The sequence below is a fragment of the Rattus rattus genome, chromosome 2 (genome assembly GCF_011064425.1).
Source record: "Rattus rattus isolate New Zealand chromosome 2, Rrattus_CSIRO_v1, whole genome shotgun sequence".
NCBI lineage: Eukaryota > Metazoa > Chordata > Mammalia > Rodentia > Muridae > Rattus > Rattus rattus.
The window spans coordinates 226,681,866-226,696,633 of NC_046155.1; the positions used below are offsets into that span (position 1 = coordinate 226,681,866).

Below are 14,768 nucleotides of genomic sequence, written 5' to 3' on the forward strand. Positions count from 1 at the left end.
CTCAGCATGAAATCACAGGCTGTGAAGGTCTGTTTCCTCTGGAGTTTATTGGAATTAATTTTCCCAACCAAGAGGTTTGCACATGGCTTCCCGTCTTTCAGGGATCCTCCCAGCGTCTCCTGAAGCTCATCTTCACTTCTAGACTCCACGCTCAATCACAGGAATCTGGTATTGTGGTGACAGCTCTGTTTTAAACAGCTCACACACCTCAGCACTTCAGTTGCTCAGTCTAACATCTTAACACATTAATTTGAGTGTTTCTTGTCTCTAGGTTTTAATTATCACTTGGTAATACTTTTCCTTGCAGTTGAATTTCTTACTGTTTTTCATTGAATGCCAAAACACCAGTAGGGTAAAATTAATTAGTACCAAGTCAAATAGTGGTAATGGAGCCCATTCTTTCTGTGCATTTGTAGTCTATTGAGTCTCTGTTGCCATACAAAGTAGTTTTTGTTCTTCTAAGTGTTAGCCTCCATCAGAGCTGGTACTAATGCAGGAAAATGCAATTTAGTCCTTTTACTAATTAGGAAAAAGCTGTATCTGTGTTGAGTGATTTACTAAAACAACAGTGTCTTTTGAATGCTTCCTTGTAAGACATTTCAAATGAGACCATTATGCACAAAACCTGCTTCTAAATCAATTTCAATATCGGGCAACATTGACGTGAATATAAATCCCCACTGACTACATAATGTACTTGAAAGTGATAGTTTTTTTAATACTTCGTAATCTGCTCACTGTAAATTAATCATTGATGCCCTAATGACACAAATGGTTTTATAAACTGAATAAATAGGTGTTTTGTGAATGATCTCCACTTTTTAGTAGACCTCAGGTCTAAGAGTTACATTTGTATTAAAAATAAATTCAGTCTTGGCTGATAACCTCTCCACCCGCATACCTTGGAACAGGTCATTTGCTCCACACTGCTACCTGTCCTCCACAAAGAATTCTTTCTGGATGTATCATCTTAGAATGGGTGGCACAGAACATCCAGAAGGGAAAAATCTAACTAATAAAAATCTTTAGAATAGGATTTCAAGATTTGTTGTATAGACTCACAGTCAGAATCATTAAATATACTCATGAGTAAGGTTAAAACAATGACAAAATACTTCATAAAACCAAGACTTTATATGAGGTTTGGTCTATGACATCTCCCTTCTTTCCAACTGTCTCATAAAACTAACTTCTGTTGCTCTTTTTTTAATTGTAACATTTGACCCTTCCCTTTCCTTTCTCCAAACACTTCCACATACTCTTACTGATCGCTGTTATAGGCACATATATGCATGTACATGCATGTTTGCATATACATATACATTTTTAAATATAACGTGCTGAGTCTGAATAATGTTACTCCTATGTATGCTTTTCAGTGTAGTAGTTTAAGAAAGGTCAGGGTTCTCTTGCCCTGGGAGCCACATTTGCCTGTAAACAGATGACTTCAGTACTCTTGTTGGCCCTGGTTCCCTGCCGAGAAGGGATCTTGATGTGTGCACATGGTTTGATTCCTCTGTAGGAATGGCCTTGGTGATGTTTTAGGAGATCAAAGGTTTATAAAAGCCGTGCACCTAGTGTGATATAATTTCAGCCTCTTTGCCTTTAAAGATCCTGATCTTTCTGGCCACCAAGTTTTCCCAGGCACTGGTCTGTTTTCAGTAGCCTACTAGGGGACTTAATACACTCTTGATTGACTTAATAAAGTGTGGCGGCCTATAACATTCTGGAGTGGATTATATCATTCAGGACTTTGGGCATTAGATAACCAGTTGATGTGCACTTTCCTGGGAAAGATTTTTTTCTCTCATAAAACTGTCTTTTAATAAGTTAGGTTTCTTTTATTTTTTTATTCAAATAAATGTCTTTTTTTCTTAAATTTCAGATTCCTGTAGTTGTGAAAAATGAAATGACGTTTGACTTGTTTTCATCAAATGGACATTTACTCTGCAGTGAGGTAAGTAGGGCCATGGGCCCACTGTCCCCACTGAGGAATGGCTTCTTGGCCAGTCTCCTGGGCAGTCATTGGCATTCACCCTTGTGTGTCTTTGAGTTGTGGTACAATTGAGTGGGGTTTTTTTTTCCCCAAACTTTTTTGAAGCGTAGCTGTGAATTAAAAATTTCATCTACTTATGTATTTATGGTACACATTTTACTGATTCAATAAACATACACACAGAATGGACTAACAAATTAAAAGTGTTTGCTCGTATGTTGAGAACATATAAAATCGACCATTTTAGCTTACTTTGTTCTAAAAATTCTTAGCGTTCTCTGAAGCAGTTAGCTGTCCCCCGCCCAACACAGATGTGTGAATGCATGGTATATGTATATGGGTATGTGTGTGTTTTTATGTGTGTGTGTGTGTGTGTGTGTGTGTGTGTGTGTGTGTGTATGTGTGTGTGTGTGTGTTTGTGTGTGTGTGTGTGTGTGTGTGTGTGTGTGTGTGTGTGTGTGTGTGTGTGTGTGTGTGTGTGTGTGTGTGTGTGTGTGTGTGTGTGTGTGTGTGTGTGTATGTGTGTGTGTGTGTGTGTGTGTGTGTGTGTGTGTGTGTGTGTGTGTATGTGTGTGTGTATGTGTGTGTGTATGTGTGTGTGTGTATGTGTGTGTGTGTGTATGTATGTGTGTGTGTATATATGTGTGTGTGTATATGTGTATGTGTATGTGTGTGTGTGTAGTACACATACACACCTACACTTTCAGCTAACTCAGTCAGTGTAAAAGTCAGCATTTTGGGTCTTTTAATTTATGTATTATGTCATGTCATGAAAACAAAATTAAGACCTGTGAATTTTTCTGTAATTCAGAAATCAAAATGATGAATACACTGTATGTGTAATTTATTATCACTCTTGGAAACATATTTTTATCCTATGTGATTATAATGGCAATATCATTTTAAAGTAACCTATCAATACCAGTGACTCTCGTTGCTTTGCATTCAGCTTATGAGGTGGATTATCAGTGAAATCTATGCGGTGTGGAAAATATTCAATGGCGGGATCCTAAGCAATTACTATAAGGGAAATTCAGGAGAGCTTCCTATTCTACCCTGGAAGCCCTGGGAACACATATACTCTCTCTGCAAGGCCGCGAAGGGTCACATGCCTTTGTTCAACAGCTACGGGAAGTATGTGGTAAAGCTCTACTGGATGGTAAGTCGTTCATGCTGCTGTGCGTTTGAATTCGTTTGCCCTTCCAGTGAAAATAAGAAACCAGAATAAAAGGCCATATTTAGTCCTCTTAGGCAGTCTCGGAAGTTTTCTAGGAAGGCTAGCCTTCTATGGCAGACTTCTAGGAGTGTGACTGGGCAGCCAGACTAGAGGCGGACTTCAGCAATTTCCAGGGATTTTTCAGTGGCCTCCTCCAAAGAGCACCTCGCAGAGCTGCTGTTCACAGACAAGCACTGAAACTCAGCGAGTTCCACATGGGTTACTTTTGCCAGCATTGAGAGATCGGTGGCTACTTGGTTTTGCAGTTGATAGACATGTGCTGTCTCTCAGCCGTAGAAGAATTTCTATCGCTTCTAAAGCAACTCCAGCTAGAAGGGCTCTGTCCACACTCGCATGTGTGTGCGTTAGTACAGAATTTAAGTAAATCTTTCAGACAAGATGTACTCTCCCCTACCCCTCTTTCTTGTCCCTTTCCAGACACAAACCTCTTATGGTTTTTTTTTTTTTTATTTTGAAAGTTCTTCAGCTCTTTCTACACATACTTGTCTGTCCTTTCCTTCACCCTGCAAAACTTTAGGAAACATGTTCCTAAAAATGCACTTGGCTCCCTCCTGCTGTCAGCGTGGTCTGCTGACGATGAGGCTCATTCCTCCATTGCAGGGCCTCCTCTTCGCTCTCTCCCCTCTGCTGTAATTATTTCCTTCCACTGTAGAGCAATTTCATTCTCTGGTCTGATGGGGATTCTTTTTCTTCTTTGCATGGGTATCTCATGGCATCTTAGAGGTAACACATTTCCTCAGGGCCTCTAATGTTTACAATTCTGATTTTTTTTTAAAACTGCCTTTGGTAGTACATGCCTGAATTATCCAAAACTCAAGAAGCTAAATCAGGAGATTCTGAAGTTCAGAGTAGGTTCAAGGCTATTGTGGGTAATTTAATGAGATCCTTTCTCAAATAAAAAGTTAAACTAAAAAGAAAACATGTATGCATGTGAGGCAAATGGTAGAGTATTTGCCTAATTGTAAAGTTCTGGGTGCAGTCCTTCCAATCCCCAGTACTGTAACATTGAATAATGAGTTGTGATTTTCATAGCAGAGTATTTTTCCTCAAGAAAGTGTGCACAGGTTCAGTCTGGAGTCTCAGATAGCTGTCCAGGTTCTTTGACATCGGTCAGATTGCATGCACATTGGGTCACACTGAAACAGTGCATAAAGGACAGAGATTGGTCTCCCCTTCCATCTGCCTATGATGGCAGGATGCAGGGATGCATGGCATCTTTCCAAGTACCTTCTGATTTCCATATTGCCTTGACTCCCAAGAGGAGAGGAAGAAGTGATTCATCCATTGCTTCCCACTTGAAGTACAGAATGTTGTGGCCAGTCTCCCTTTGTCTCTGTGCTCGAATGTGCCTCTAATAAATAGATAACAACATCATAGGAAGAACAATAATATCAACCAATCAGAACCCCCCAGAGCTCCCAGGGACTAAACCACTAACTAAAGAGTACACATGGAGGGATCCAAAGCTCCAGCTGCATATGTAGCAGAGGATAGCCTTGTCAAGCATCAATGGGAGGAGTAGCCCTTGGTCCTGTGAAGGCTGGATGCTCCAGTGTACAGGAATGCCAGGGTGGGGAGGCAAGAGGGAGTGGGTCGATGGGGGAGCATCCTCACAGAAGCAAGGGGGAATGGGATAGATGACTTTCAGAGGGGGAACTGGGAAAGGGGATAACATTTGAATGTCAATGTAAATAAGAAAAAGAAATGAATAAATAAATAAATAAATTTAAAGAGTTAACACATACACCAAGACCAATAATTTATCCCAGTTGTTATCCATGTATTCATATGAAAAATAATTTTTGTTTTTATTTCTCGTTGAGATTTATATCTTCATTCACGTATTATCTAATTTAAAGGTTCTAGAACTGTGGGGTACAGCAAAATGCTCGGGTACTTCAGTCTCTGTTTCCCATGCTCTTGCCCCAGCTCTTCCCCGACCACCTGAACCCACCTGGGAGCAGAGGCCGCAGCACTGGTTTGCTGTCTGCTGTGTCAGTTTTGAGAGTGGGTCTCATGCACCGGGTGGCTTTGAACTGTCCTGGTCTCATCTCCCATCTGAGGGAAGAGCTGGTATCAGCCATCAGGCAACACTTACAACCCTGCTGTTCAAGTAAATTCTGCATGCTATTTCCATTAATTAAATGCAATGAGCAATGCTTTCAAGATGTAAAACAATGGCAATGGAAAGATCTCTTCCTCAGTTACTGTATCCCCCCATGGAAATACTATGTTTAATTTTATAATTTTATATGCTTTTAGCAGGCAAATTCAAAGACTGTTAACATGTTCACTATAGAAAATTTGAGTTCTTTTGTAATATTAACATATTTAAAGAATCACACTCATGATTCACGTATATTTCTCTTTCTTTCTTTCTTTCTTTCTTTTTTTCTTTACTATCTGTCTATCTATTTATCTAACTTTACATCCCAATCATGGCTTTCTTCTCGGTCCCTCACAAACCCACATCCCTTCCCCGCTGCTCTTCTCCTCTCTTCCCCCATTCTGGCATGTCAAGTTCCTGCAGGATTAGGCATTTACTCTCCCACTGAGTCCAGACAAGGCAGCCCAGCTAGGGGAACTGGATCCACAGACAGGCAACAGATCCAGAGAGAACCCCTGCTCCAGTTGTTGGAGGACCCACATGAAGACCAAGCTGCACATTTGTGCAGGGGGCCTAGGTCCAGCCTATGTATGTCCTTTGGTTGGTTCAGTCACTGGGAGTCCCCAAGAGTCCAGGTTAGTTGATTCTGTTGGTCTTCCTGTGTAATCCCTATCCCCTCTCGGTTCCTCAATCCATCTCCAAACTCTTCCACATGACTCCCCAAGTTTTGTCTAAAATTTGGCTATGGGTCTGTGGCATTTGTTTCAGTCAGCGTCTGGGTGGAGCCTCTCAGAGGACAGTTATGCTACGCTCCTGTCTGCAAGCATAACACAGTATCATTAATAGTGTCAGGGATTGGTTCTTGCCCAGGGGATGGATCTCAAGTTGATTGGCCATTCCCCCAGTCTCTGCTCCGTCTTGGTCCCTGCACATCTTGTAGACAGGATATATTTGGGGTTGAAGGTTTTGTGGGTGGTATCTTTATCCTTGCACTGGGAGTCCTCCTGGCTACTGGAGGTGGCCCCTTCATTCTCCATGTCTCCTAATGCTAGGAGTCTCGGCTAGAGTTACCCCCATAGGTTCTCTGGAGCCTCCTTCAACCTCTATCTCTGGCACATATTAGAGACGCCTCCCCTCCCACACTGATCTCCATTCTCTGTCCTCCACTCTCCCTATATGTCCTCTCATCATCCCCTCTCCTACCCAGTTTCTCAGGATGACATTACACAGGATGACATTTTCTCAGTCTAACCATTTGCATGCAAGTTTCAAGATGCCCTTGATGTTAAGAGCTGAGTTGTATCCCATTGTGTAAACAAACCACATTTTCTTCATCCATTCTTCATTTGAGGGACATCTAGGTTGTTTTCAGTTTTTGGCTACTAAGAATAAAGCTACTTTGAATTAGTTGAAAAAGTGTCCTTGTGGTTTCGGGGAGCAACTTTTGGGTATATGTTCAGGTCTTGGGTTAGGACTATTCCCAAATTTCTGAGAAACAGCAAAATTGGTTCAAAATTCTGAACACAGCAATGGAGTTCATCCTACTCCACACCCTCGCCAACATGTGCTATTACTTGAGTTTTTTTATCTTAACCATTCTGATGGGTATGGGATGGAATCTCAGGGTCATTTTGATTTGCATTTCTGTGCTGACTTAAGGATGTTGAACATATCTTTAAGTGCTTCTTGGCCATTGGAGATTTGTAAGGTTGAGAATTCTCTATTTGGTTGTGTACCCCATTTTTATTCAGGTGATATGGTTTGTTGGTTGCTGAGTTCTTTGCATATTTTGGATATTACCCTTCTCCCTATTTCAGATGTAGGGCTGTTGAAGATATTTTCCCAATCTAGAGGCTGTTATTTTGTACTTTTGGCAATGTCCTTTGCCTTAGAGAAGCTTTTAAGTTTCATGAGGTCCCATTTATTTTAACATTTATTTAGTTAGTTGAAAAATATACTTTTTCTTCTTAAACACCATGGTAGCCAGATAGATCATATTATGGGGGGTGGCTTTTCCTTTGTAGCTACAAATCAAGTTTCTCTTCAAGAGGAGCTTCTATCTCCCCAGGATCCACTCCCACACACCTCCCCAGGATCCACTCCCACTCCACTTCTTCAGAAAAGAGCAGGCTTACTGCTTTACTGAAGACTTCAAGGACTATAATAAAGAGCTAGGTGGAGAGTGGACAGCCATGTCTTATCTCTGATTTTACTGGAATTGTTTAAGTTTCACTCCATTTAATTTGATGTTGTCTATTGGCTTGCTGTATATTGCCTTTATTGTGTCTAGGTATGTGTCTTGTAACCCCAGTCTCTCCAAGACTTTTTAGCGTGAATTGGTGTTGTATTTTATCAAAGGCCTTTTTATTTAAGTCTAATTAGTGAGGATAGTTAAAAATTCTTTCATAGGAATCCAATTGGCCACTTCATAACATGGTTTGCAATCAAGATGTGAGAGATTTTTTTTTAATTGTGACAAAATATGCCAATTTTAACACACTGTTTTAACCAGTTAAGTGTGCAATTAAGTTCTGTTCAGTATTTTCACAGTTTGTGAAAATGGTCACAGCTTTTATTCCCAGAATGTCTCATCACTGGAAGCAGAGACTTTTAACTTAGTGGATGATGGCTACTCATTAGTTCCCATAGCACCACTTGGTGGCCACTTTCCATCTCCACAAGACCCCTAACTCCATTTCTGTTGCTGTAATTAATTATCTTGACAAAAAGCAACATGGAGGAGAAAGAGTTTATTTGCCTGAGAGTTTTTACAGATTATAGTTTGCCATTGGAGAAAAGTCAAGGCAGGTAATCAAAGCAGTCAGTTACGTCACACCCATATTCAGGAGCTTCACGTGCAGCTAGATTTCTCTATCATAGTTCAGGGTCTAACCTGGGGAATGGTACTATCCACTTTCAGGCTGGACATTTCTACCTCAACCAACTCAATTAAATCAAAGTCTTTCACAGGCCACCTTGATCTGGGGAGCTCCTCACCAAGACCCTCTTTCCAGGTAACTCTAGGTTGTGTGAAGTTGACAGTGAAAGTGAACCACCTCAGCGAGGACGCCATTTTTAAGGTGCTTCACGTGGGTGAGGCACTTGTCTTCTTGTATCTAGCTCATTTCTCTGTGAATTTATTGAGGCTGTTATTTCATTTGAATTTATAAGAGTGGGGATGCTTTTACACTGTAACTTTAACTCTATCTTGCCCTGTGTCATCTATTGAGGAAGAAAGACAGATACAAGCTACTAAATAATCTAATATTGAATTCCAGGTCCCATAGAAGGAAAATATTTCAAATGTCACATTCTTGTGACTTCCCTCTAGCACAGTGAGTTGCCTTTTCTCCTTGTCCTAGAGTGTTTTGAATATACTACATTTTGTATTGTTTATATATGGGCTTTCCCCCACTAGGTCCTAAGTGTTGAATAGCAATAGCCCTAGCCACCTGTTATGAATACTGTGGGGCATCTCTTACTTGATATTACTACTGAAAATATTTGCTAATGCAAAGATGAATTTATAAGAAATCTAGGCATGTAAGCTAAAACAAAAAATAATAATTTGTGATCATTTGATTCATACTTTTAATTATAAAATAAAGAGCTTTTAATTTAACATATAATTGTTTGATTAAAGAAAATATTACTTACCCAGGCAATGATCACACATGCTTTTAATCTCAGCACTCGTGAGGCAGTGGCAGGGGAATCTCTATGAGTTTAAGGCCAGCCTGGTCTACAGAGTGAGTTCCAGGACAGCTTACATAGAAAAACTCTGCCTTAAGAAACTGTGTGTGTGTGTGTGTGTGTGTGTGTGTGTGTGTGTGTGTGTGTGTATTACTTTACCCTATATTAGATAATTAACTAGGAGCACTCAAAGTACAGAGATTGGAAATATAACATTAGTAAGCATATGTATGTATCAGTAGTAATAATTAAAGTTGTATTTAAAGAATTTAAAATATATTTGGAATATTAATTTTTTCTATACAAACTGTATTATGTTCAATCTTATTTTTGGTTAAATCATGTTTTCATTCTGCTATCTACTTCATTATATGCTCATAAACCAACCAAGAGAAGGAACAGTAGTGATATCACTATAGAAGATATGCTATAATAATATATTTCAGAAGCTAAAATTGTCAATCTAATTAGTTCTGAAACCTGTATCTCAGTTTTCTCACCTATAATGTTAGCATCAGTTCTTTTATTTAATCAGAGGTAAAAGTGAGTGGGGACATGTAGTGATGTCTGATGGGGAGAACCCCACACATCCTTCAATCATTTAATCACACTCATTTGCTTTCTTCTCGTTCTTAGGGTTGCTGGAGGAAGATAACTGTCGATGACTTCCTGCCATTCGATGAAGATAACAATCTACTGCTTCCAGCTACAACCTATGACTTTGAGCTCTGGCCCATGCTACTGTCGAAAGCTATCATTAAGCTGGCAAATGTTGAGTACGTAAAGAGAAATTATCACTTATTTCTGTGAAAATAACAGGGCAAGGACAACAACATCCATGCTGAGAGCCTTTAATAACATTTATTCAAGGAAGTCTTTCCTTCTACACAGTATAAAATTTCAAATATAAAAGTTAATATGACCACAGCACAGGTCTAAAGTTTGGTTTAACTGAGTAAAAGACAAAATCCATCCCAAGAAAACACACTCAAAAAACAACCTGCACTCTTCGTTTTCTTACTAGGAGTGCAAAGTGTATCACAGAAAATGTTTCATGTTAATCAGATAAATTGTTTCTTAGGGAAAATATCAAATCGTTTAAATGTTGAATAATCTATACTCAGATCTAATTAATGCTTTTGAATCTGCATTTGCAGCCATGATGTATAAACCTTAAATAGACGTGAGCTCTTAGGAGTATGCCAAAGTTCGCTTCCGGCTTTTGCTCTCACTGGCCACCAGATACCGTCATGATGAAAACCACTCATCTCATTCAGTGTATTTGCAAACTCTGCTTGTATTTATCTGCCTGTGAGTCTTTTACACCCACCATACAAGGTTGCCATGTCCTAAAGACAAGCCTTTCTCTACTTCATGACAACTCACCGTGAGAACAAAGTTCAGATTCTGAGTTAGATGTGGTGGCAACTGTGCATCCTCACACACACAGCACAGGCCCGATCTCAGAATCCCCTGCAATGTGCCATAGCAATGCCAGCTTCCTTAGAGCTTGGCCCCCTTGCTGAGTAGGCCCTGTCAGCCTGCTGTGGAAAGGCCCCTCCCTTCTCTAAGAAGCATTAACAACACCATCAGATGGCTGGGTTGCATTGTGAAGAGTCCTCTGACTCTGTTTCTTTTTTGAGGATATCACATTGCCAGCCTCCTCCTTAAGTTTCTTGGTTATCCTCAATTCCTCTGGCAATGTGGTTCATTCAGCTTTCAGTCCAACATTTCAATGGTAGTTTTGTGAAAACTTTTGCCCAGATTATTTTTTTCTTTTAGGTAGATAAATATTAAGTATTTCCGCCAGTGACAATTACGTCTGTTTGGCAAAAGTAAGGAGAATGCTCTTGGTGTCACTAAGGGTTGGAGCTGCCAGGCTGGCAAAGCCTTGAATAGATGACCTGGATAGCTGCAGCAGCTTTTCACTGGTTGTAAAGCCATGGTTCAGTGAATTCATTAAGAATGGGACTAATAGAGTTATTCTTTTAAAATAAACATAGACAGCTCAAAAAGAAAAGACTAATTAAAGTGTAGTATATTTTTTAAAAGATTTCTAGTAGAACCTGTCTTACTTAACATCATGTATATTTTTTCTATGAATTCACTGCAGATTGGATTTTATATGTGAGTATGCTATTCTACAGACAAACCTAATGCTTTGTGGTGATTTACAGCCCCGTGTGAAGTATGGAGAGAAGAGAGCATCATTCCTATGAGGCTTGCAAAATCACTTATAAAATGAAACTGCCAGAGGTGTTTAGGGGATACAGTGAACCATACACTGGATTTATGTTGTCTTTGAGAAATGTAGAAGCATCAGAATTCATAATCCATTAAATAAGCCAGTGCAAACAGTGGGCTACATCCCTGACAGGCTACGAATTCTTTCTGAAGGAAAAGATGTGTCTTGGTCAGTCAGTCAGCAGTGACAGCAGCACGTCTGGCTCAGGGTAGACTATGCCTCCACTCTGGGGTGGAGTGGGTTATATTTCTCTTCATTGACTAATTAATGTACATGCAAACATACTAACCAGCCAAGGAAAGCACACAAAGGCAGAAGGACCAGTGCAGTGCGTGGTGTCTGGTTAATGGCAACTTCTGATTTTATGTCACACTGCCGGGGCTACTCTTTCACAGGATAGACAGATATTCCTGGTTTCTGTTCCACTGTCAGTTTCACTAAGGATTCCTCATGCTCTTCTTGAGTTGCCATACAAGAGACTGAATGCACAGCCTTGTGGGCATCTCAACGTAGCCTATACAGTTGGAATGGTAAAACTATTCCACTTTGAAAAGAACAGAGTCGCACAGATTATATAAACAAGTTAACAGTAAGTTGTACTATGAGTATGTTTTATGTTTAGGAATCAATGGAAATTTTAGAGCTTCCAAAGACATAGTTCCTAAAATGTGCCCCCCTTGTCAAAAGAAATGACCAAAATTATACCTTCATGCTTTCAAAATACATTTGAAGGTTTGATACTGGGTCAACTCAGGCACTTGTAACAAACAAAAGCATCGAGCTTGTGAGATAACATTCCCTTACACTGTGATGTGCAGCTTCTAGGATATACTCATTACTATGATGCTCTTTATTTATTGCTATATGTTTCCAAATGTTGGTAACTGTAATATCATGTATTCTTTTTTTCCCCAGCATCCATGTAGCACACAGGAGAGAGCTAGGAGAACTCACAGTAATCCACGCTCTTACTGGGTGGTTACCTGAAGTCATCCCTCTTCAGTAAGTTTTACAAAAAATATATTCATTCATCTATTTTATCTATCTATCTATCTATCTATCTATCTATCTATCTATCTATCCATCTATCATATCTATCTATCTCCATCTATCTATCTATCCATATCTATCTATCTATCATCCATCTATCTATCTATCTATCCATCCATATCTATCTATCTATCTATCCATCCATATCTATCTATCTATCTATCCATCCATATATCTATCTATCTATCTATCTATCTATCTATCTATCTATCCTATCATACATATCTATCTATCTATCCATCCATATCTATCTATCTATCTATCTATCTATCTATCTATCTATCCATCCATATCTATCTATCTATCTATCTATCTATATCTATCTATCTATCTATCCATCCATATCTATCTATCTATCCATCCATATCTATCTATCTATCTATCTATCTATCTATCCATCCATAACTATCTATCTATCTATCTATCTATCTATCTATCTATCTATCTATCTCTCGGATATAGGGAGTGGTCTGCCAAGGTATACATGTGGAAGTCAGAAGACAATGTGCTGGTCCCAGGGATCAAATGCAGATCAGCAGGAGTAGCAACAATCACCACTTACATGCTTGTCTATCTCATCAACCTTTTTCACTATATTTTAATATTAAGTTGCTTATATTATTTTTCTTTCCAACATTTCTCTAAGATGTTCTTTAAGATTGGTTTTAAAATGGTCATGTTTTACAAAATATTTGGGAGCACAGCATTTTGTAATATCCTTTAAACTGCCTTGTGAGTTTGAGGGTCAGTTACTCTTCCTTACATAGCAGAAGAACACACTAGATTCCTTGTTGAATCAAGGACAGGCTAATAATAACACAGGCAATCAAGCAAAATCTGTTTCTCCTTATCAATCTGCAAGGTTTATGCCCCCAGCACACAGAAGGCGAGTCTCCCATGTGGTACAGACCAACCTTTCTCCAATTAGGGTTCTTGCAGCACAGCTCAACATGCCAATGAGTCACAGATGCTGGAGTTGGAAGTGCACGATGACTGTACAGCCCTGCTCTGTGGGGCATCCTCACATGCACCAGACGAGCCTGATCCCATACCTTCTCACAGGGACGCAGCAACTCCATTCTCCACTGAGCTCATCCTAATGCCTTAGCAAACACTATCGGTTCTGTGCTCAAAGCTCAGCCCCCCTTTTCTGTAGAAAGCATAGCTTCTTGACAGATATATTTCATACATATTGGGAGACATCCAATTACTTAAATAGCTAGTTCTAAACCTAAGCCTGTACATCGTCTTCAGGAAAGAACAGTGCATTGTTAGAGAGGAGGCAAAACAAAGGAAAAAGACTTTGATTGCTGTAGGCGGCAGAAGACAAGAATGCATCCTTGCTTGAGAGGACAAATTAATGCAGTTTGCTGTGTAGGTCATTCTGATGTGATTTGGAGACCCATTCAGGCCACAGTTGTCTTCAACTGTCATTCTTTGCTGTGCCTAATAGTGACTCTGAGTAACTGTCAGAGAGTATGTCCTCAATCAGTGTATGTGAGCTGAGTTAGTAGTTTGAAAAGTGTTTTCAAAGTCTTTCTTAAAAAAAAAAATGGTAACAATTCTTCAGGCTCTTAAAGCAGAAGTGTGTATTTGCCCCTATCCCTGAAACTGATGTTCACACCAACTTCAAAAGATTAGTTAAAATTAATGTGGCTGATTAATTAGTGTGGGAAAAAATCAACTCAGAACAGACACAATAATAAGGAAGTGGGTTAGGAAAAGTATAATCCCCCAAAAGTATTTGATAAGCTAGTGAATTCTAGAGCAGGAATTGGAGGAGGACTAGGGAGGAGCAGCATCATATGCTAAAGGCTTTTGATAACATGTTAAAAAATTCTTGGAGAGGGAGGCTATCACTGGAAAATTTTATTCAGGAAGATCCCTATGTACTCATGTGGCATTTATACATATATATCTTATGTGCACATACAGTATATATACACATGTAGCATATATAACATATGTGTATAGCATATAATCATATATAGCATATAATCACATGTGTATATTTCATATATTGTCTCCTCTGCCAGCTTGACTTTTTTTTTTACAAGTTTTGGTCTCTGTATCATCGAAACACTGTATATAGTAAGAATGCAATAAAAGCACAGTCAGTGAATAATATTTCTAACAAAAAAAAATCAAGGTAACAATTGAAATTGGTCCTGGTAATTAAGAACTTAATTATCCTGTCGATAGCATCTTGATATCAGGTAGAAAACCATCATCTGGAGACTAACACACAGTTATTTCCTCTAAGTCCAGCATATGTGGACAGAGTCTGGGAGCTCTTGAAGGAGATACTGCCTGAGTTTAAGCTCACAGAAGAGCCCAGCTCTGAAAGCAAAATCACAGTGATAGAAAACAAACTGAAGGAACCCACAAAAGAGAGCAAGGACGTCAAGGATGGGAAGGACAGCAAGGACAGCAAGGACAG

General features: G+C 39.4%; 1 protein-coding gene across 1 annotated transcript in view; it reads left to right on the forward strand.

Moving 5' to 3' along the window:
- Window positions 1-14,768, forward strand: part of Adgb (androglobin) — a 124,088-nt gene that overhangs the window by 27,554 nt on the left and 81,766 nt on the right. The window contains exons 4-8 of the mRNA XM_032894985.1: window positions 1,886-1,957; window positions 2,946-3,155; window positions 9,670-9,809; window positions 12,194-12,280; window positions 14,592-14,749. Of these exons, the coding sequence (XP_032750876.1) occupies window positions 1,886-1,957; window positions 2,946-3,155; window positions 9,670-9,809; window positions 12,194-12,280; window positions 14,592-14,749 (667 nt within the window). The remainder of the gene's footprint in view (window positions 1-1,885; window positions 1,958-2,945; window positions 3,156-9,669; window positions 9,810-12,193; window positions 12,281-14,591; window positions 14,750-14,768) is intronic.